The sequence below is a fragment of the Gobio gobio genome (genome assembly GCF_949357685.1).
Source record: "Gobio gobio genome assembly, chromosome: 20".
In the NCBI taxonomy this organism is placed as follows: domain Eukaryota; kingdom Metazoa; phylum Chordata; class Actinopteri; order Cypriniformes; family Gobionidae; genus Gobio; species Gobio gobio.
Genome location: NC_137113.1, coordinates 34,050,361 through 34,072,860, shown reverse-complemented (window position 1 = coordinate 34,072,860; position 22,500 = coordinate 34,050,361). Strand labels below are relative to the sequence as shown.

Below are 22,500 nucleotides of genomic sequence, written 5' to 3'. Positions count from 1 at the left end.
AGCGTCGTACTTGCAGGCCTCAACGAGCGCAACTCCTCTCTGTTATAGTAGATTGGTAGAACGCCAAAAGTGCGTGCAGGTGTCACTCGATTCAAAGCGAAAATTTCCCTTCCAATCAGTACCAGCAACAAAAAATGTGCCAGTATTGTATTCATTGTAATAAAACACAACTTAAATTAAAACTGCAAGCAGCGATGAAAGGCTTTAGGAAAACAGCACGGTGGACAATATGCATTTAACCCTTGTGTGGTGTTCATATTTTTGTTATTCAGCCAGTGTTCGTGGGTCTGGTGGACCCGCTGCATTTTTTGGGTTTTTAATTCAACACAATCAAAAATGTTATGTTAAAATACTCAACAGATGTTTACTTCATCCCAATTACAAGCAATATAAAAAGCATATATGGTTAATATTTTCTCTTTACCTTTTGACATTTCCTGTTGCCTGCAGGTGGCGCTATGATTGTAACTGAATATTGGCATGTAGATGTCTTCAGGCAGGACTCTAATAAAATGTGAAGTTTGGGGCAGATCGGACATTGAATGCCTGACTTACAACCACTTCCTGTTTCATGGCGAAACATCAAACTTTGTCAGACCGCCACGGACACGCCCTCCACAGAAAACTCAAGATCTTCACAATTTAATGTTGCAGAGGCATTTAGATTAGACTGACCAAATATGAAAATGTTCTGATTAACTCTCTGGAAATGGAAAAAACTTCAACAATTTTGCAGACAAAATTCTAAATATCTTGGGTTTTCAGATTTTGCACCCAGGGACTTTTTTGTAGGTATTGGGCTGTTACATGTGTCTACCGAATTTCATACTTGTACGTGAAACGTACCGCGAGCAACGCTTAATTGAAATTTTGTAGGTGGCGCTATCGAGCCATTTTGCCACATCTATGACGTAACCCATATCAGACGTTAATTTTCACCACTTCTGAAGCGTGTGCAAAGTTTCATGAGTTTTTGAGCATGTCTAGGCATACACGTGTCCGAGTCGCTAGGAGAGCAGCGTCACCGGAAGTCCCGATGGATCATATTTATTTATTTGTTTGTTTGTTTGTTTGTTTGATATGAATATGCTGTTTCACTTGAAAATATGTCTTATGGTAAGCATTTACAATGTCCAAAAAATGTTGAAGATGGATGGAAAAAATGTTGACCTGCATCTGTTTTGTTTTTCTTTGTCCTGCAGTTAGCAACATGGGATTCTGTCCATGGCCTCAATGGAAGTCTAAAGGAGAGTCGTATTGAGAATGGAATGCAGGGGGTTACTGTGAAAGTAGTGACGTTGTTGGTAATACTTACTTTTATCATTTTAACTTTTTTAAATACTGTATGTGTGTTTGTGGGTGTTGATGTATAATTAATTGATTAATTAATCATTAAGTTTTTTTCATGGTCAATACTTAGGTACTAGATAATATTGTACTTATCAGAAGGCTACACAGAATCTGCAATTTTCCATGGAATTGGAACATTTCTAATTTCTTGCTTATTTGCTTACAATTTATTTAGGCTAATATGATCATGCCTACAGTCACAAATAAAAGTCTCTCAGCTCTGTTTAAAACTGCCATAAAAATGTTTTATTTTATTTTATCTTTTTATATTGTTCATTGTTCTCCATTCTTAAATATTGTCAATAGAAATGTTGAAGTTTAAAAATATATTTGTTATTCGGCTGTTATATATTTTACAGGCATGGTTTGGGTAAGCATTATGCTTCTAATGTGCTTATTCCTTATGATCCAATTGTAATCATTCTCCCATGCCATCAAGCATCTACTACAGAAAGGTTCTCCAGAGAGCCATAGAAAGTCTTGAAGCAAGTTTTACTAGCCATTTGAAATTTGTCTGTACTTTTTGGTAATCAATATTCCTTTTCAAAGGAGGATCCATTTGTGATGGTGGCCGAGAACATCCTCGGACAACCCAAAAGATATAAAGGGTTCTCAATTGATGTCCTGGACGCCTTAGCCAAGATCCTAGGATTTAAGTACGATGTCTACCAGGTGTCAGACAGCAAATATGGTTCTCAGCTGACCAATGGTACTTGGAATGGAATGATTGGGGAACTCATAAACAAGGCAAGTGCTGTAAACATAGCTGTATTTACATGTCAAAAGCCATTAAAAGTTACTAAACTAATACTTGCCTATACTATTTGATCAAATTATCCTGCTGAAAAGGTCACCAGCATATAGTATATTTTGTCCTGTATGCTAGTGTGTTGATTTGTTCTGGGTATGGTCATGAGTAGTTGAGAAGTTGATCAGTCAAGAAAACACAATAATTGTGTGACTTGAACTTTTAAGTCTGAGATTGGTTGCTGTGGCATTTGGGCCAGTGCCTTGTAGGTTATTGTTGAGGCATGAACTGTACAGTGCAACTTTCAAACCACTCAGCACTTGGACAGGGATTAGAGGGTTCATATAGCTAAATGGAGCAAGATATGTTTGACAAGAAAAATGCAGGACGCTGAAAGAGAGAGATGCTGAAAAAAAAAGCAAGAGGTGAAGAAGCGGTCAAAGTTTTGTCTTGGTTTTAAGTAAACTACACTCTAAAAAACACTGTTTTCAACCCGAGGGCTGGGTAAGAGACACTGGGGACAGAACACATGTTGGGTTAATTTAACCCAGCATAATGGGTTGATTTAAAGGGATAGTTCATCCAAAAATGAAAATGACCCCATGATTTACTCAGCCTCAAGCCATCCTTGGTGTATATGACATTCTTCTTTCAGACGTATACAATTGGAGTTATATTGAAAAATGTCCTGGCTTTTCCAAGCATTATAATGGCAGTAAATAGCAGCCCAAAATGGAAGCCCAGAAAAGTGTATTAATCGATTATAAAAGTAATCCACACGGTTTATAGAGGCCTACTGAAGTGAATCGATGGGGTTTTGTAAGAAAAATATCCATATTTAACACATTATAAAGTAAAATATCTAGCTTCCGACAGACCCGCTTCCGTATTCAACTTATGAAAAAAACGTAACTGATGTGATGACGTCGGACGTAGCATAAGTGTTTTGAACTGCAAGAGGCGCTACACTTTTTTCGTGAGGTGAATACGGAAGGCGCTCTGCCGGAAGCTGGATATTTTACTTTATAATTTGTTAAATATGGATATTTTTCTTACAAAACCCCATCGATTCATGTCAGAAGGCCATTATTAACCTCCCAGAGCCGTATGGATTACTTTTATAATGGATGGATGCACTTTTTTGGCCTTCAAATTTTGAGCTGCCATTCACTGCCATTATAATGCTTGGATTAGCCAGGAAAAAGCAAAAATCCGCAATAAATAACTCAATCCCTGGGTTGTTATGTCTGACCCAGGATCTGGGTAACACAAAAACTACCTAAAAACTGAAAACATAACCCCAAAAAATTACCCAAAAGGCTCAACCCAGGATTTGGGGGAAAAAACTATTTTGTAGAGTGTACAAAAAGGAGAAAGTGTCCAACTTCATTGACCTCCATAAAATAAAACAAAAAATCCTTGTCTCATCCCCTGTGTACCACAGTGTTACACTTTTTTGGCTAACCTTGAAGGCTTGCCTTATCCACCTTATTTTTCAGTTCAGAGCGGGCACGGCCATTTGTAATTTTAATGTATCTGGCTTCCGGTGTCATTTACTTACAGTTATTTTTAGCTGTACAAAATAGCTCGTTATGCTGCTTGATATTGCAAACTGGTATTTCTTACCACTTTATTTTAATGTATTGTCTTAATTAAACACAGTTTATTGCACTTTGATATATTCTTCTTGTTACTTCCCTATAGCAGCTAATAAGTTGGAAGTCTTGCACATTCACAGAAAACACCTTAAGCCCGGGATACACTGCACGATTTTAACAATCCTATAAGATCATTACAAATCACACTGTGCGACATTGATCTATTAAACTTGGGTACGACATGCATGTTAGACTGTACGATGATGACACCTATTGACTCCTAGGCAACGAATCAAGTTTCTTTAGAAGGTCAGAAGACGCAGGTCGTAGCAGCAAACACGTGCGGTGATTATGCTGAATTTCTGACACTGTCAGAAAATTGTCATCTAGGCTATCTTTTGTCGAAAGACTGTGACAAAGGCCATCTTTAAACCTCTCTAACTGTATGACATAGGACCAACGATTAGGAGCCACGATCACAGAAATCGTCACGATTGTTTCACGATGGCAATCTTTCGTCTGGAACAGGCTTTACTTCTGCGTTGAAAAATAAGGTGGATAGCGGCTCTGGTAATAATCCTGACGACCTTGATTAGCTGGTGTTTAATTAGGATTGGTGCTAAATTTAGCAGGATAGTGGCCCTTTAGGAGCAGGATTGGACAGGGCATAAATATACCAAATATTAGGTTATGCTTAACATAAATTAATGACAAATTCCAGCTAGGTAATAAAATAAACATAATTCAAGATACATTCTCTGAAAAGTCTTAAAATAGTTAGCAATTTTGCTTGCTTTAAGGATCTTTAGATATCTTTAGAAAAAAAAGTATAAAAGAAAAAACAACTGATTAGGAAAATAAATTGTGCATTTTTGTAAGGCCCATTTTTTACCTGAAGAGTAAATTAAAATCTTGTCTTTACAGAGAGCTGATTTGGCAGTTTCTGCCATTACTATAACACCAGAGCGAGAGAATGTGGTGGACTTCAGCAAACGCTACATGGACTACTCTGTAGGGATCCTACATCGCAAACCTGAGGAAAAGATCAACATTTTTTCCCTGTTTGCCCCTTTTGACTTGGCTGTGTGGGCCTGTATCGCAGCTGCCATTCCCGTGGTGGGCGTTCTGATCTTCCTGCTAACACGTATGCAGATGCTTCGCTCCCAGAATCCTCCAGGAGCCCATCACGCTTCATCCATGTCTAACTCATTGCATAGTGCTATATGGATTGTCTATGGTGCCTTTGTACAACAAGGTACTTTAATAAATTCCTCTCCCACGTGCCCATTCAATGTATATATGTATGTATGTATATATGTCACTGTAGGAATTTTTCTTAAGGTGTGCCTTTAGCCCCATTGTACCCTATAAGCAGAGCCGGCGGCAGAAACAAATCAATGGACGGGCATTTAATATTCTTGGGGGGGCCTAATTATGACATCCAATACATTTTTCTATAGGACAACAACCAACTATTGCTACAACAGTTTCACGGCGATTTCAATATCCTAACTACAATTAGCCTATTGCCCACTCATTTTTCGGTTACTGAAGATATCATGTTACAGTTATAGCCTTGGTCTGCATTGTTCCGTGAACACAGCATGCTATAAGCCAACTTCCTAATAACAGCCTAATAGTCACAAATCTCAGGTTAAGTATTAAATCAACCATGCATAATCAACTAAGACACACTCACACACATATAGCATATCAGTAGCTGCGTTTCCATTACAGATTTGCGCAGCTGTTTTGCGCTATTATCTAAATATAAATAAAAAACTATTTCGAAATATTTTCAATTCACAATTTCAATTTGCGCAATTTGAAAGGTAATGTAAACACGGCTAGTGTCAAATGCATAATTTACACCACAGCTGGTGCAACTTAAGAAGAGTAATAAAACCAACTGCCCTACTCACGTTCTTAATACAGCTGAAGTTGACGTTTTTGGGAGTGGAATCTCATAAAAAAAACATAGCTTGGATCATGACTGGTGCTGCTAGCCGAGGCTCCACCACCTTCTGTCGTTGTAGCAGGTGTTTCAGGCGCACAGGTGTCAGTTTCTTCCCTCCAGAAGCTGACGATTTGAAAAAGCTTCGTATATCCATATTTTAATATTTTCACTTTCACGATTAATTTAAATTTAACCTAGCTAGCTAGCTTAGGCAAAACCGAGCGCACGTCACTTCGCTATAACTTTACCGAGATGCTGCCGTTAGAGCGGGTCAGCGGGAAACCCCTTTTTTGTAAACAATCAGTCAAACATCGCGGGTGTTTTTTTAAATAAGATTATGAGTCAAATATTACACTTAAATACACACATCGATATATATATATATATATATATATATATATATATATATATATATATATATATATATATATATATATATATATATATATATAATACTACACGTAAATTATTATTATTTTTTAAATCATTTTTAAATGTAAATTTGATGGAGGGGGGCACAGGAGCTCTGTGGGCGGGCCCGGCCCCCTAAGGCCCGCCCATAGCGCCGGGAGTGCCTATAAGTATGGAACAACATGGCAGTGGAAAAAAAGGGTGAACTGTCCATTTAATGTTTTAAAAACAGTTGTACATAGTGTTTTATGGACCATGTTAAATTGTAATAGTTGGGATATACCTTTTTAATCAGCGATACCTAGCCTTGCATAGTCAAAATCAGAATACATAGAACATGCCAAGAAGTGTTAAACACCAAAACAGTGTAAAGTTTCTTAGAATAAGGCATACACTGGTTATTATCCAAGAGACAAAATGGAATAAATGGCTACCTCAGCAACTAGCATGCTAAACCCCCAGCTGCCTCTATTCTTGGCTTAACCTACTGCCTACCAACCATTTTAAACCTAACAGCTATTAAATCTGGGCTGTTTATATCTCATAATTATGTAGCTTGCCACCATATGAAATTTACAGTAGATTGTACAAAACAAAATATATATTTTGCAGCAGTTTACACAGTCTTAAACATGAGGAATTAGCAAGTCTGATGGCATGTTAATTATGGTAGGATTTCTGGCGTATTCCATTGACTAAGGTTAATAATGTGAAACTCTGTGTTTCACAGATTATTCACGTCTATGATACCATATGATAATCTTTTAATACCCTTTGTTAGACATCTGCTGCTATCTAATTGTGGTACGCCTCCATTTTATGAGCATAGAATCAGGATTATGTAAACACTTTTATAAAAAGATTGTTAAGATTTAAAGGTTAAGAATTTTTTTTTTTCAAATACTTTTACACATTCTAAAGACTGACATCCTTTTTTTGTTTTGTTTGTCACAGGTGGAGATTCCGTGGTGGGGTCTGTGGCATTGAGGATAGTTATGGGCAGTTGGTGGTTGTTCACATTGATTGTGTGTTCGTCTTACACTGCTAACCTGGCTGCGTTCCTAACTGTGTCCCGCATGGACAACACTATAAGGTAAATGACCATTTCACAAATAGTCAACTACTCAATGCACCATATGCTACAGAGTTGATCAATGTCTATTAAAGGTTTTTTTTAATACTGTATTTGTCCCTGTAATTAGTGCATCCTTATGTTCAGCTTCACACATAATTTGGCCACATGGCAGGAAATACAGCTAATAAAGGCTATTTCAACTATTTAATCTTAGAAGTTTGTAGGTATGCTGTCTCTGTCTGAGGTTGACAATAATATTTCATGATGGTAAGAACTGTAGAAGTTGTAACTAGGCCTTCATGTTCCCTTTAGAAGGAAGGGAGGTAAATAAATGTATTAGTATGGATGGAAAGAGGCTAAACGTAGTAATTAAAGGTGCATTGTGTAGTATTTATGAGGATCGAATGACAGCAATGCAATATAATATACATAACTATGTTTTCAGTGGTGTATAAAGACCTTACATAATGAACTGTTATGTTTTTATTACCTTAGAATGAGCCATTTCTATCTTCATACACCGCGGCTCCCCTTATAGTGAAATCACAATTTTGCGCCGTCATGTTTCTACCGTAGCCCTAAACGGACAAAATTCTCTACAGAGCGCTAGTCTCTCTCGGCTCTCTCTGATGACTACATTTTTGTCCTGTGTCGTCTAGATGCAAGCTGAAATTCACACACTGCACCTTTTAGTTTTTTCTAAATTAGATGTATGCTTGTCACCTAAAGGCCGATTCACACCACACCAACAGATGGCCACCAATGCGGACAATCACCAGATTATAGTATTTCATTTCTCAGACATTCTGAACATGTTCAATCTGAAAAATTACGTGGCAACCAACAGCAACAAACTGACACACGTATCTAACACCAACTAAAAACCGACAAAGTGTCTGTTGCCATTGGTCAGCAGTATTTGAATAAGCTATTTCCCATATCAGATGTAAATGTGGTCCACAATACAAAGCAATAGCTGGTGTCTCTCGCTCCAATCCCATGGCTCTTGGCCCCTTCCTGCTTCAGACCATACAATATACAGTCCCTAGCCAAAAAAAAGACACACACTCTAATATTTCGTTGGAACGCCTTTTGCTTTGATTGCGGCACGCATTTGCTGTGCCATCATTTCGATAAGCTTGTGCAATGTCACAATATTTATTTTCATCCAGACTTGCAATAATTCATGCTGCCATTTCTCCAGTATTGTATATCTCAAAGATTATGGGTTTAAGGTCTGGATTCTTAGGTGGCCAATCCATGTGTGAAAAAGATGTCTCATGTTCTTTACATGTAATTTGAGCCCCCTGAATCCTGGCATTGTCATCTTGGTATATGCCTGTGCCATCTTCATTTCTTTCTTGAAGAGGATGGTTCACCACTATCCTTCCAGGTTTTAAAAATGTGTTGGACCGTTCTTAACCCAATTTTAGTAGTTTCAGCAATTTCTTTGCTTGATGCAGGCCAATAATTTGACCCTTCTGAAACAGAGCAACATATTTTCCACTAGTCACTGTATCACTTAGGGTTAAATAACTTGTTGCCAGCTAAAACATATTAAATACTACAGTTATTATACAGTGGAAGGCTCTTATTTGCTGATTTTAATCCAGGTGCTTATGATAAACAAAGCGTTAATGTGGACGCTAATATAAATATTCGTATAGCTATCTTTATACTTATCTTTCTTGGTGTAAAGAGGACTTTAGAGGTTTAGAATTGTGTATTGTTGGTTGTTATATTTATTAGGTCCGTAATAAATATAACAAGTGCTGCAAAATAGCAATTAGCTGGAAAGGTTTGTTCACAAGACTATATGCAAATGAGCACTTCATTTGAGCAAACTAAGTAGACTTTTACTAGAAATGTTATAAGATATTTAAGAGTTTATAATAGAGTTGGTAATAATAGTAATAATAATAATTAATTATTATTATTGACCTTTCTTGTTCAGTGCCAGCATGTAATCTGTGTTCTCCCTTACCAGTGTTGTGCTAGTTTGCTTTCACATCTGTAAATGTTATCTAGCGCTCAGGTATGATACAGGTATTTACCCAGCCTGTGTGCCTCTGGTGTTTGATTGCATTTGATTATGGTAATGCTGAGCAAACTGTGTCTCGTCAAAGTGTGAACAGTCCTCTGCTCTCAGACAAACATATCTGGATGTTCAGTTTTGCTAGTTATGGTGGAAGCCAAATGTGACACATACATGTTACTCCTAGCTCCTAGCTAATGTCTGCTATTATTAGTATTATATAATAATAATAATAATAATAATAATAATTATTATTATTATTATTATTATTATTATTATTATTAATATACACCGATCAGGCATAACATTATGACCACCGACAGATGAAGTGAATGACACTGAACACTGATTATCTCTTCATCACGGCACCTGTTAGTTGGTGGGATATATTAGGCAGCAACTGGACATTTTATCCTCAAAGTTGATGTGTCAGAAGCAGGAAAAATGGTGTAAGGATTTGTGCGAGTTTGACAAGGGCCAAATTGTGATGACTAGATCAGAGCATCTCCAAAATTGCAGCTCTTGTGGGGTGTTCCCGGTCTGCAGTGGTCAGTATCTATCAAAAATTGTCCAAGGAAGGAACAGTGGTGAACTGGCGACAGGGTCATGGGCGGCCAAGGCTCGTTGATGCTCATGGGGAGCGATGGCTGGCCCATGTTGTCCGATCAAACAGATGAGCTACTGCAGCTCAAATTGCTCAAGAAGTTAATTCTGGTTCTGATAGAATGGTGTCAGAATACACAGTGCATCGCGTATGGGGCTGCATATCCGCAGAACAGTCTGGGGGCCAATGCTGACCCCTGTCCACCAACGAAAGTGCCAACTATGGGCACGTGAGCATCGAACTGGACCACAGAGCAATGGAAGAAGGTGGCCTGGTCTGATGAATCACATTTTCTTTTACATCATGTGGATAGCCGGGTGCATGTGCGTCGCTTACCTGGGAAACACGTCACCAGGATGCACTATGGGAAGAAGGCAAGCCGGAGGAGGCAGTGTGATGCTTTGGGCAATGTTCTGCTGGGAAACCTTGGGTCCAACCATCCATGTGGATGTTACTTTGACACATACCACCTACCTAAACATTGTTGCAGACCATGTACACTCTTTCATGGAAACGGTATTCCCTGGTGGCTGTGGCTTCTTTCAGCAGGATAATGCACCCTGCCACAAAGCAAAAATGTTCAGGGATGGTTTGAGGAGCATAACAACGATTATGAGGTGTTGACTTGGCCTCCAAATTCCCCAGGTCTCAATCCAATCTGGATATGCTGAACAAACAAGTCCGATCCAAGGAGGCCCCACCACGCAACTTACATGACTTAAAGGATCTGCTGCTAACATCTTGGTGCCAGATACCACAGCACTTCCTTCAAGGGTCTAGTGGAGTCCATGCCTCGACGGGGTTTTGTGAACCGTGCCACCCCATATATATATATATATATATATATATATATATATATATATATATATATATATATATATATATATATATATATATATATATTTCCTAGTGTTGAAAAACAATGTTAATTTGTGTGACAATTACAAACTGTTTATGCATTTCTAGGTCACACTTACATTACTCATTATTTGCCCCACTTGTCCTTATTCTGCCTCACTATTATGACAACACCAAAGATAGGAATCATATCAATTGTATTTTAGTTTTGATAAAGATTGTACTGCTTTCCATGTGGTTGAAGCATGTGTGTGTTGAGTGAGCAGACAGTGATTTTTTGGGACAACATTTTAGGAGAGAGCACTCAATATGCCTGCTTGCCTGTGCCTCTGCACAGGCTTTACACACTCTGCATGTTCACACAGTTGTCCAGTTGTGGATTGTATGGGGCATTTCCTCTGAGGTAAAAGAGGTGGTGCATCCTCAAAAAAAAGTAGTACAGTACAAAAATAAAACACAAATATTACAGAACATAACAGAAAAGTGTATAAATCACTATTTATTTAAGTGACACTGTTCAATAGCGACATCAGTGGTTAAAGTTACAACAGCATTTCTCTTGCCACTCCTGAACCCATTGAGTTTTAACAAAACTTCCTAAAGTGTGCTGGTGGAGGTAATTGAGAATGAATGGAGACAAATCATTTGAGAGCAGGCAATGCCACCATTGCATTATGATTTTATAATGTTCGGCAGCAGAGTCTCTACTGTAAGTTATCTGCTTTAAGAACAGCGCCATTATTACCTCGCTAGTGAGAAGGTCATGTAGCTTTTAAATTGTTAAACTATTTTACTGATAAAATCTTCAGAGCAGCACTGACAACATGTTTCTGTGTAAGTGTATGTCCGTATGTGTGTTGTTTGGGAAACAGTTTAAGACCCAGGACCAGTAGTGAAAAATGAAGACCAAGAGTCAGGAGTGCAATTAATTAAAGAAAAATTTACTGAAGAATAGTTTGCAGTTTCATCAGCAGAAGCCAGCTTCAAGTCTCACAAGGAGTTCGTAGGCCACGCTTCCTCTACCAGCCTATCGTACATACAATTTCTCAACAGTTATGCTGTTTTCAAGGTCTAGCCACGTCATTACTGCAAGGTGGATGATTCAGATTGGCTCAGAGAAAATGAACAGTCATGGTAAATTTTCACACATTGTCAGTTAATCAGATTCACGTGTACATATATCACTAAAATAAAAGAAGAAACAAAAGAAGCAAAATCATAACTGGAAAGAATCATTAAAAATCATTATAATATTATAGAAAGATAAAAATTGATTAAGGCTTTGATTATAAATTGAATTAGGATATATCAATTATATTGAAGCGGCAGTGGATTTCAGAATCCCCTTTCAGTGTTTTAGAGGGAGAGAGAGTGGGAGAAAGAGAGTATGTGCTTTCTGTGCATAATAAAACAATTTTGTCACAAAAAAACATGATTTTTTTTGTTGTTGTTGTTTTTATCCTATTGTTTAGTATATTTATTTGCTTGGTAAGTGTCGTTGTGGGTTTTGGTTATTTTGCTGTTGTAAGGACCTTTGAAATAACTGAAATCATTTGGCGAAGTGATATGTAACTATAATTCGGTCAAGGCTTGAACTACTTTAGCCGTGCGTTTCCCTGAAAATAATTGCACACCTTGGAACGTTTGTCAATCAGATTCAAACATTCAACAACCCTGTAGTATAATACTGTACAAATTCTAAAATAACATTTTAATAAGTGGCCACTGTGGATTAAACAACAGCTATAACTGTTATGTAAAGCTATTGAGAGGGGTCCACAAGGTCCATTAGTTACACAACTGCTGTCAAGTCTCAATCTCCAAGAGCGTTAAACAAGTAGTCAATATGTGCAGTTTTGCACGTTTTCTGCAGCCATCAGGGCCAGACGATCCATTAGGGGACATAGGTTGACCAGCTAGGTCTCCAACTCTTGGAGGGTGCCAATTTACTAATACAATTTCAGTATTTGTCTTGTGTGATCCTAGGGCTTCAGTTTATGGTAGAGTAATGAGACACCAAATACATTTAAAATGAAATCAAAATTACATTCATATGTGCATCTCTTAGTGTTTCTGCAAAGTGCGCCCAATAGGATCCACAGAGTGGCTGTGCAGATGGATGTATCTCCAGGGTTAGACTTTATTTCGATAGTCCACTTTAGACATTCTACTAAATATAACTTTTTAACTACACGCAAGCTAACTCTCATTAATGTGCCACTACTTTATCATTTAACTCTCATTATAGTATTACTAGACTGATAGAGTTAGAGTCTACTAACTTAGAGTTAGTAGAATAAGTTGACGTGTACTTGCAAAGTTACTTATAGTCAGTTGAATGTCTATTGAGGGACCATCAAAATAAAGCGTTATCAGATATTAAACAGACAGACTGGTAGTTGCATTTAGTTGCAAAGTTACTTATAGTTAGCCTGACAAGCCAAACCCACATCAAGATGTTGGGTCTGAGAACACACCATTGGCAGGGCTCAATCCGAGGGGAGGGATAATTGGTTGTCTTTCAAATTCCCTCTGCACGCAATTGGAAGCACTACAACCAACCAGACCAAAGAAGAAGGTGAAGCGGAGCTAGTTGATAAGATTAAACTTCTGCCGTTTCCGGTCGACAAAACTCTGAACACATCTTCCTTTTTTAAGAATGACTTCAGTCCCGTTCTTTTCTCAAAGAAAAGCTTAACTCTGAGTCTTCCAGAGTCACGGCTAAAGCCGATTCGAAAGATCGCTGTTCTCCAGCTTCTTTGTTTTCAAGTAGCATGTGGAACTGCCGCAACTCTGTTGTCATTATGTTAATCCCGCCCACCAACTCTATACACGATGTGATTGGCCTGACTAGAGCTCGCAAGCCAACGGAGAGTTGCTAGGTGCCCTGGCTGCAAATTATATTTGCTGCTGCTAGGGTGCGTCTAGATTTCTAGGCTAACTTTTAGTTAGTAGAATGTCTAAATTGGACTAATTAAATAAAGTGTTACCCTCTCTCTTGCAGTGTAAACAAAATATATTTTGAAGCTTGCAGTTTTGAAATTTTTATTATTTTAAAGCAAGAAACTTAAAGAGTGTTCAACAGAAAATTCCCAGAACAAGCTACTTTTTTTCTAGGGGGTTAACTGATCTATATAAATGACTGGATTGCTCATGACGTCATAAAAAGTAAAGCCAGCGCACCGCCATATTGGTGTTCCCTAGTAAGCTCACGCATTCTATTGAATGAATAGGAAATATGATTTTACTGAGAAAACATTGCCTAAGGAGACACCGTTTTTATATCTAAAATCTCCCTGTACATTCTTCCAACACAAACGTCCTAAGCATGTAAATGGTTATTCGTTTATAGTCACGAATTTCCCCAGCTGATTAAAAAGTTACATTCATTTTCATTACAGTAGTGAACATCAGCTCGGCGGGCAGACGAGACACTTCAGCGTATGTATTTCAACTGTCAAAGCGCGCATTTTGAAATCGGAATAAAGATTTATGCCTTGTAACCTGAAATCGCCTTGTACTGTTGTGTTTATGACTTTATTTATTTATGTTGTGCTGTAGTATTGTTTTTATTCATACAGTATGCTAACTGCAAATGTTTCAACAATGATTTTGTTAACAGCATGCATTTTGAAGCAGTTCATTATTTAAACGATGTTTAAATAAATATGTAATTCAACAACATGGCATACAAAACACTTATATGAAATACTTATACTTATATAACACTTGGAATATATGGAAACTCATATGGAAACTGTAAACGGCACAAATTTGCGCTGTCTTTTTCAGAGTCTGAAATAAACTTTGCTCAATCATACTTTATTACTTTATTACTAAAATAATACTTTATTTCCGAGATGATGCATGGCAAACTTTGAATTGTAATACAATAAAGTGCAATATAGAGGCTTGTATTAATATTGTATAAGCTATTCAAATCAATTTCTGCAGCTAAACACAGATATACATTAATAATTAATATTTCCTCCATAATTGCATACATAAAGAAATACGTTTGTGTTAGTTCAGTTACGTTACCTGTGTCAGCAGTGTGCAGTAGACACACCCACATTAACAATTTCAATATATGACTCATCCTCTCCAAAAAGACCATAAACATTACAGATAACATCTGAAGTAACTATTAATTTACATACATATATCGTAAAGCTAATCCTGTGACCCTGAGACGCTGCAAATCGTGTGATTTTAGGTCAATGTTTTGGCTGTACGTCAATGATGCCCTCTGCTGGTAGGGAATAGTAAGATGGCCGCTCGAGCACTTCCGGTGGCTTCACCTGCCTGACGGCGGTGAAGCAATCCAGTCATTTATATAGATCAGTGGTTAACACCATAAAACGATACCTAATGCACCTAATGGTATAACATATACAGCTTTACAGCCAAGCAAGCTGAGGCAATAATGTTGTCCTTAACTCTTTCCCCACCATTTGCCAGCCACCGCCAGGGTTTTTTGATAGTTTTCACAAAAATGTAATGGCCCATATAATATTTTGTTGTATGAATATCTGAGCATGCAATATATCAAAAGAAAGAGCAGACCCTCTGCTTTTAAACACAGTCCTATAGCTCGTCCTGGGTTGACATTTCATTCAGTAACATTAGGAAGTTTTGATTTATTTGATGTTTAAAGTTGATGATCACGTTATTTTACTTATGCCATCTGCTTACAAACGATCGTTTGTTTTATTGCGTCTCCTTTGCCTGTGTTTTGATCAGGAGATTCTGAACTCATTCAGAAAATACTTAATAGCACTCCATAACCTATAACAGTGAAAACCCGGAAACCAAGAAAATTCGGTGTTTGGCGGGGAAAGAGTTAAAGGGTTAGTTCACCCAAAAATGAAAATTCTGTCATTAATTACTTACCCTCATGTCATTCGACACCCGTAAGACCTCCGTTCATCTTCGGAACAAAAATGAAGATATTTTAGTTGAAATCTGATGGCTCTGAAAGGCCTCCATTGGCACAATGGCACGGTTCACTCTCAAGACCCTTAAAAGGTACTAAAGACGTCGTTACAAAGTCCATCTCTCTACAGTGGTTCTAAAATAACTTTATAAATCGGCGAGAATAGTTTTTGTGCGCAAAAAAAACCTTAATAACGACTTATATAGTGATGACGATTTCAAAACAAGGCATCATGAAGCGTCATTTTTGGGTGAACTAACCCTTTAACAATAATAATAATATATAACAATAATATTAAAAAGCACATTTATGACACTGAAATGAACATACAGTTGTTGTATAACAGCTTTAAGTATTTTCCTGATATACTTGCAGTAGACTGACAAGCAAACCACCATTAAAGAGTGAAGCGTTTTCTTTCACTGGCTTATGTTTCATTGGCGGGCCTGACAGCTCCATTAGCAGAACATATGGCACAACATCTCACATAACTTACAGAGTTGTCTTTGGACTTTAAAGTTAGCTCTTGCCAAGTTAGGTCCCTGTCCTGTTGATGTATGAATCCTATGCTACCATTACCATGATAAATTAATAAATTCAAACTTGGAGAAATTAAACTGAGTAAGTTTAGGTTGAGTCAGTCGAGCCAATGATATTGCTTTTTATTATGTTTTAAACAATTTATATAACAGTAGGCCATGAATTTTAAATTTGGCTTCAGTGTGACACTTGCCTTTATGATACACAGTTTCATAATTAATAGGACATCTCACGTTACAGAGCCTAAAGTTACAATCAAATTATAGTAACAAAGAAGATTTGAAATTGACATTTCAAAGACAAACTTAATCACAAAAGCCCCCATCAAAAGCATAGCATGATACTGATTGCATTAGCCAGCCTCGTTAAAACAGAAAGCCTATTTTAGGCAATCGACAAGAAAGAACACTTGCAGAAAGGTATATAGCCTACTTATGATAATTTCAAGTGAAAATTTGCTTTTAGCTTTTTATAAATTTGCCAAAAACACGGTCATGCAGAACACTGCATAACTCAAGTAATAACTCACCACATACATGAGGAAAAAAAAAAACTAATCTAAACTTTGGGCCCTTTCATACACCTGGAGCAATGCGACGCCAGACACGACACAAGTGTTTTTTGCTAGTTTTAGGCTGACACAGTTATCATTTTCACATCCAGTGCCACGTTGTTTAAATAGCAAAAGGACTCGCGCTGATCTCTTCGGCCATGGGCCTGCTGGTCTGAAAACGAGGTGTGTTCAGGCGCATTGTTGGGGCATTGCTACTTTGAGGCAACTGAAATCGACTGCGCCATTGACCAACAAAAACCTGGTCTAAAGTCAATAGCATAACATTTTTTGTGTTGTTTAAAGGGGCGCGTTAGTAATATGCGCCTATAGGCGGGTGCACAGCGCATGTGCACTCTGCTTATTACACACACAGGGACACGCAGCACCACACAAACATTTTAAAATATTAAATATAAAATAATTCCTCTCTGGAGAAGCGTTCAGTCTTTCCGCTTGCAAATTCTGCCGTGTAAATATCGAATCCTCCATGGTGCAAGCACCACTGTCTTTTAAAGGGAATGGGAGATGAGACTCTGATTGGTTTAATGCACGTTACGCCCCTTAAACTAAACCTCTCTACTGAACCGTCGGACTCGCACATTCATCATGTTTGAGGTTTTTGTTTTTTACTTTTTATCCACTTTTGTAGTTCTAATCGAATCCACGTCCAACTTGCAATGGGTTGTGGGCAATATCAGCCATTAGAGTGTGTGTCGATCGGCATTTCGAATTCTAACCGGAAATAGTAGACCATCCGGGTATCTTGGGAATACTCTTTTCAACATACTGTGATTTGGAACATACTAATTCTATTTTCGAATACTATTTAGGATGGATAGTATACGAATTGGGACGCAGCATCTGAGTATATAAGCCCTGAATTGCCCCATGTCATTTGTTCGTTATCGTCAACATTGATATTAAGTGGTTGTGTTTCTATTATTTCCTAAAAAAACACTAGCAATACATTTACTTCAATAAATCTAAACTATTTTTTCCTGATCTTTTCTATCTACCCAACAGAACGTTTCAGGATCTTGCAAGGCAGATGGACTTTACCTACGGCACTGTTAGGGATTCAGCAGTGTATGATTACTTCAGAGCCAAAGGCACAAACCCATTGGAGCAGGACAGCACATATGCAGAGCTGTGGAGGACCATCAGCAAAAACAATGGACAGGACTTCTCAGTTTCTAGCCCTTCTGAAGGCATACGCAAGGTATGACCATTGATCACCTATTGGCTGTCTGAACGAATTATGGGAACAGAAAGACGTTGTGAGGACTGAGTTTTTGGTGTAATTTTCTGATCTTTTGGCATAATCTTTTGTTATAATAATTTCAACGTTACTAATCTATTATTTACATCTGAATTCAGTCTATTACAATAAGATTTCTGCAAGTCAGTTGCTGTCATCAAATATTGAATGTACAATGGTGAACATAAATCCACTTTAACTCTTCTTCCCCACAGTGATGTATGGTGTTGATGGCCAGAGCAAATACCATGAATTCTAGAATATTCTGAGCTCTGGATATTGATTCACCAGAGAATGAACTGATCCAAAAGTATTAGACACAATTATGCAGTGAGCTTTTTAGAGGACGAGTGGCATGTCTGTAAATGTGTACATTTTAGCATCTTGTTTGCCTGCAATGAAGGATTGCATATGGTAAAGAGGGGATTTGTAGGACCCCCTTATAAAAAAAGAAATATAGTTAATTTTACTTATGAACTTATTAATAAGATCATGTAATAAGTAAAGTTCAAGTTTATTTATATACTATTAGTATACTTGTATGTGTTTCAATACTTCTTGGGACTAAATAGGCCCACTTTTTGGTTTATAAAAGTATACTTTTAAGTAACAGCAGTGCATTTTGAATACACATCTATTGTTTCTTTAGTATTGCAACTATACTACAAGTGAACTTTATGTATACTGTTATTTTCCTTTGGTTTACTTCTAGCCAACTTTTTAGTTTATGAAAGTACACTTTGAAGAATACTCTCAGAAAACTTTAACGTTTATACATTTTTATACTGCAACTATACTTGTAAGTTGTATTTAAGTAAACTTAACATCATACATATAGGCCTGGTTTTACAGACAGGGCTTAGATTAAGTCAGGATTAGGCCTTAGTTCAATTAGGGCATTTAAGTAGCTTTTATAAATGTACCTTAGAAAAAAACATTACTGGTGTGCATCTTGAGACAAAACACCATGACATTGACATATTAAGTTGCTTACAGTTAAAACAGCTCAAACATGCATTTTAGTCTGTGACTTGCTTAAGCCTTCTCTGTGAAACTGGGGGATACTTTACTATTAATATATTTGTTTGCACTTTAAGGGCCAGATTTACTAAACAGGGCAAATTAGCGTGAGAGCGCAATTTAAAAAAAACACAGATGGGAGTGGAAAGTTCTGCATGTGATCTACTGATTATGCGCAAATTAAAGAACACAGACGCAGCCAGATCATTTCCATAATGACCAACGCAATCTACCAGTTAGCGTCTGGTTTAAAGGAGAACTCCGGGAAATTTTTAAGCTAATCTTGATCGTTATACCTTTGTGAGTACTGTCTATAGAAAAAAAAAAACGATCCGGATTGGTGCTTGCAACACGGAGCTGTTACAGTTAATGCCCAGAGCTTCCACTCAGCTAAAATGGTAGTTATGGGGGCATATACATAAAGCGTGTCTTTGTGCCTCTTAACAGACACAAAATGCAATTAAAATGTCTGTCCAACATGAACAGGGCCCTTATATGACAACGAGATGTGTTTAGCCACTTAGCCATTGTTTAAATTCACCTAAATAGTGTTTTAGACGGCAAGCTGTAGTCTCTCGCTGAAGTCCCGTGGGAACTCAGTTGTAGCCGGAAAAAGGCAAATAGTCCAGGTGGGAGGAGCTGCAGAATCTCATGGTCATAAAAAGGAAGACGATGAAAATATAAATTCTTGTATTTTCGCATTCTGTTGCCACAATTTGGAACGGCACAAACGCGAACCATTTCTTCTTCACTTGTGAGCCGATCATCACTCTTCACACACACGACGCTCCTCCCACCTGGACTATTGCCTGGACTATCCGGTTCGTTTTTTTTTTCTATAGACAGTACTCACAAAGGTATAACGATCAAGATTAACTTAAAAATTCCCCCGAGTTCTCCTATAAGTGCTTGTCTGGTGCTTTTTTTGGGTGGTAAATAATGGCGCAAACACCAGTAAATTGGCGAGTGCAAACCGTAGTAAATCACCTTGCATCATTAATTTAAATACTTTCCTCCCATAAATGTTGCGTCTGAATGGCAAACGCCTACAAATGCATATGCAATAAGGTCAGCTGCAAAAATAACTGTGCGCACGCCTTTTCAGCACTAATTTTTGACTGATAGTAGTTTAATGCCAAAAGAGGGTTTGTGCTGGCACAAGCTGTTAGTAAATCTGGCTCTAAGAATACACTGAAAAAAATGGAGTAGGATTTAGAGTTTAGATTCTCTGCGCGAGTCCGAGCCTGAACTTGACCGAATATTTCCCGCCACTATCCTCGGGCCGGGCCCTTGATCAAGTATTTGTGTTTTTTTTTTAATCAATATTAGCCTAATTGGATGGAGAGAAAGCTATGCCATAATCATATTATATATATATATATATATATATATATATATATATATATATATATATATATATATATATATATATATATATATATATATATATATATATATATATATATATATATATATATATATATTAGTATAGCAAAGTAGGCATAAGTAACAAATGTGTACAAAGTTAAGTTTCTTCATTCGGATCCATTTGCGATCCATTCTAATCTGAATAAACAAACAACGCAGTTTACATGCTTCATAGGGATAGTTCACCCTGAAATGAAATTAAAGCCATCTTTTACTCCCCCTGCTGTTCCAATGCCCTATGTCCTTCTATCTTCAATGGATAGTGTTTAGGAGGCATACTATAAGGTTTTGCGAGAAAGAAACGTACTCGGTTACTTTCGTAACCTCGGTTCCCTGAGAGAGGGAACGAGTATTGCGTATGGGAAACTCCTTTTCTCGAGAATATGAAGCAAAACTTTTATTCATATAAGTATCTATGTAAAACGCAGTGCCGCTGCACAGCTGTACAACAGAGCGAGGTGCGCGCTGATTGGCCGTGCTGCATCAACTGCAGAAACCTATGGCGAGGCGGCTGAGAGAGCGAACCAATAGGGGTCGCTAGAAAAACCCGCCAAAAAGGGTCTCCTAAATTTGTATATTGAGGCTATAAAAGACCCTGCTTCGCCATAGAAATCAGGTTTTAAAAATTGACTGAAGCGATACCTGAGAAGCACAAGCACGGCGAGGAACGCAATACTCGTTCCCTCTCTCAGGGAACCGAGGTTACGAAAGTAACCGAGTACGTTCCCTTTCGAGAGGTCTCTCATATTGCGTATAGGGGAACCCAATGTAAAACGCTGTGCGTGCTGACTGACCCAACCTGGTCCGAGGTACCAGAGACACATGATAATGGGTAGTAATGAAGGCTGACGAGAGGGACTATAAAGGGAATGAAGAGGCCGGATAAAATCGGGCCATATGAACACCTGACCAGGTCGGGCCTTATGGTATAATGTAACACATGCTTGTGAAAACAATCTGTTCATGAATGAAGGGCGCAAAACTGGCCCGAGCCTAGATGGGGAGAACTCCCGCTTGTAAAGCAGGAACTTCCAAATTATAGAATCTAATAAAAGTGGACGGAGAGGCCCAGCCTGCCGCCGCACAGATATCTTCCATAAAAATGCCACATGAATGGAATTCATGCCTCTAGTGGAATGGGCTTTGATGCCTATAGGGCAAACAATATCTTTAGACTTATAAGCCAATGAGATGGCGTCCACTATCCAGTGTGACAGTCTTTGTTTCGTGACAGCACAACCTTTAGTGCGGCCACCGAAGCAAATAAAGAGCTGATCTGACTGCCTGAAAGGGGCAGAGCGCTCTAGGTATACTCTCAATGCTCTGACTGGGCAGAGCAGGCTAGCGTCTTTTTCTCCCTGCGACTTGGGCAAGGCCATCAATGAAATGACCTGTGCTCTGAAGGGAGTGGAAAGCACTTTAGGTATATACCCATGTCTCGGTTTAAGGACAACCTTGGAGTCATTAGGCCCGAACTCAAGACAGGAAGCCCTCACGGAGAGTGCGTGTAGATCACCAACCCGCTTAACTGAGGCCAGTGCCAGAAGAAATGCGGTTTTGAGTGACAGGTGCTTTATGCTCGCAGACTGAAGCGGTTCGAAGGGGGAGCCCTTCAGCCTCTAATACTGTGGCAAGGTCCCATATAGGGACTGAGGGGGGGCGAGGCGGGTTCATTCTCCTGGCCCCTTTAAGAAAGCGTACGATAAGCTCACTTTTCCCTAGTGATTGTCCCGCGACCTGAGCATGATAAGCAGCTAGGGCGGCAACATACACTTTGAGCGTGGAGGGGGAACGACCCCGGTCCATTAGCTCTTGGAGGAAGGAGAACACTTCCGCCACCTCGCACGAATGTGCGTCTAGGTTTCGTGCTGTACACCAGTTAGAAAATACTGACCATTTCAGAGCATAGAGCCGCCTGGTCGCGGGGGCTCTGGCTTCAGATATAGTATTCAGAACTCTTTCAGAGAGGTTCCCCGGTATCTGTTGATGGGCCATACATGGAGGGCCCATAGTTCGGGACTGGGATGCCAGATCTTCCCTTTCGCCTGCGTGAGGAGGTCCCTCCTCAGTGGAATAGGCCATGGGGCTGTGTCTGACAGCTGAATTAGCTTGGAGAACCAAATCTGGTT

General features: G+C 38.5%; 1 protein-coding gene across 1 annotated transcript in view; it reads left to right on the top strand.

The window, feature by feature from the left end:
• The window catches only part of grid1b (glutamate receptor, ionotropic, delta 1b), a gene marked incomplete at both ends in the record, with an annotated part of 100,975 nt that extends 79,093 nt beyond the window's left edge, over positions 1–21,882 (top strand). Inside the window, 6 exons of the mRNA XM_079846317.1 lie at positions 1,203–1,304; positions 1,900–2,097; positions 4,621–4,951; positions 7,019–7,157; positions 17,689–17,884; positions 21,820–21,882. Coding sequence (XP_079702443.1) covers positions 1,203–1,304; positions 1,900–2,097; positions 4,621–4,951; positions 7,019–7,157; positions 17,689–17,884; positions 21,820–21,882 — 1,029 coding nt within the window. The remainder of the gene's footprint in view (positions 1–1,202; positions 1,305–1,899; positions 2,098–4,620; positions 4,952–7,018; positions 7,158–17,688; positions 17,885–21,819) is intronic.
• Between the last annotated feature and the right edge of the window lie 618 nt (positions 21,883–22,500).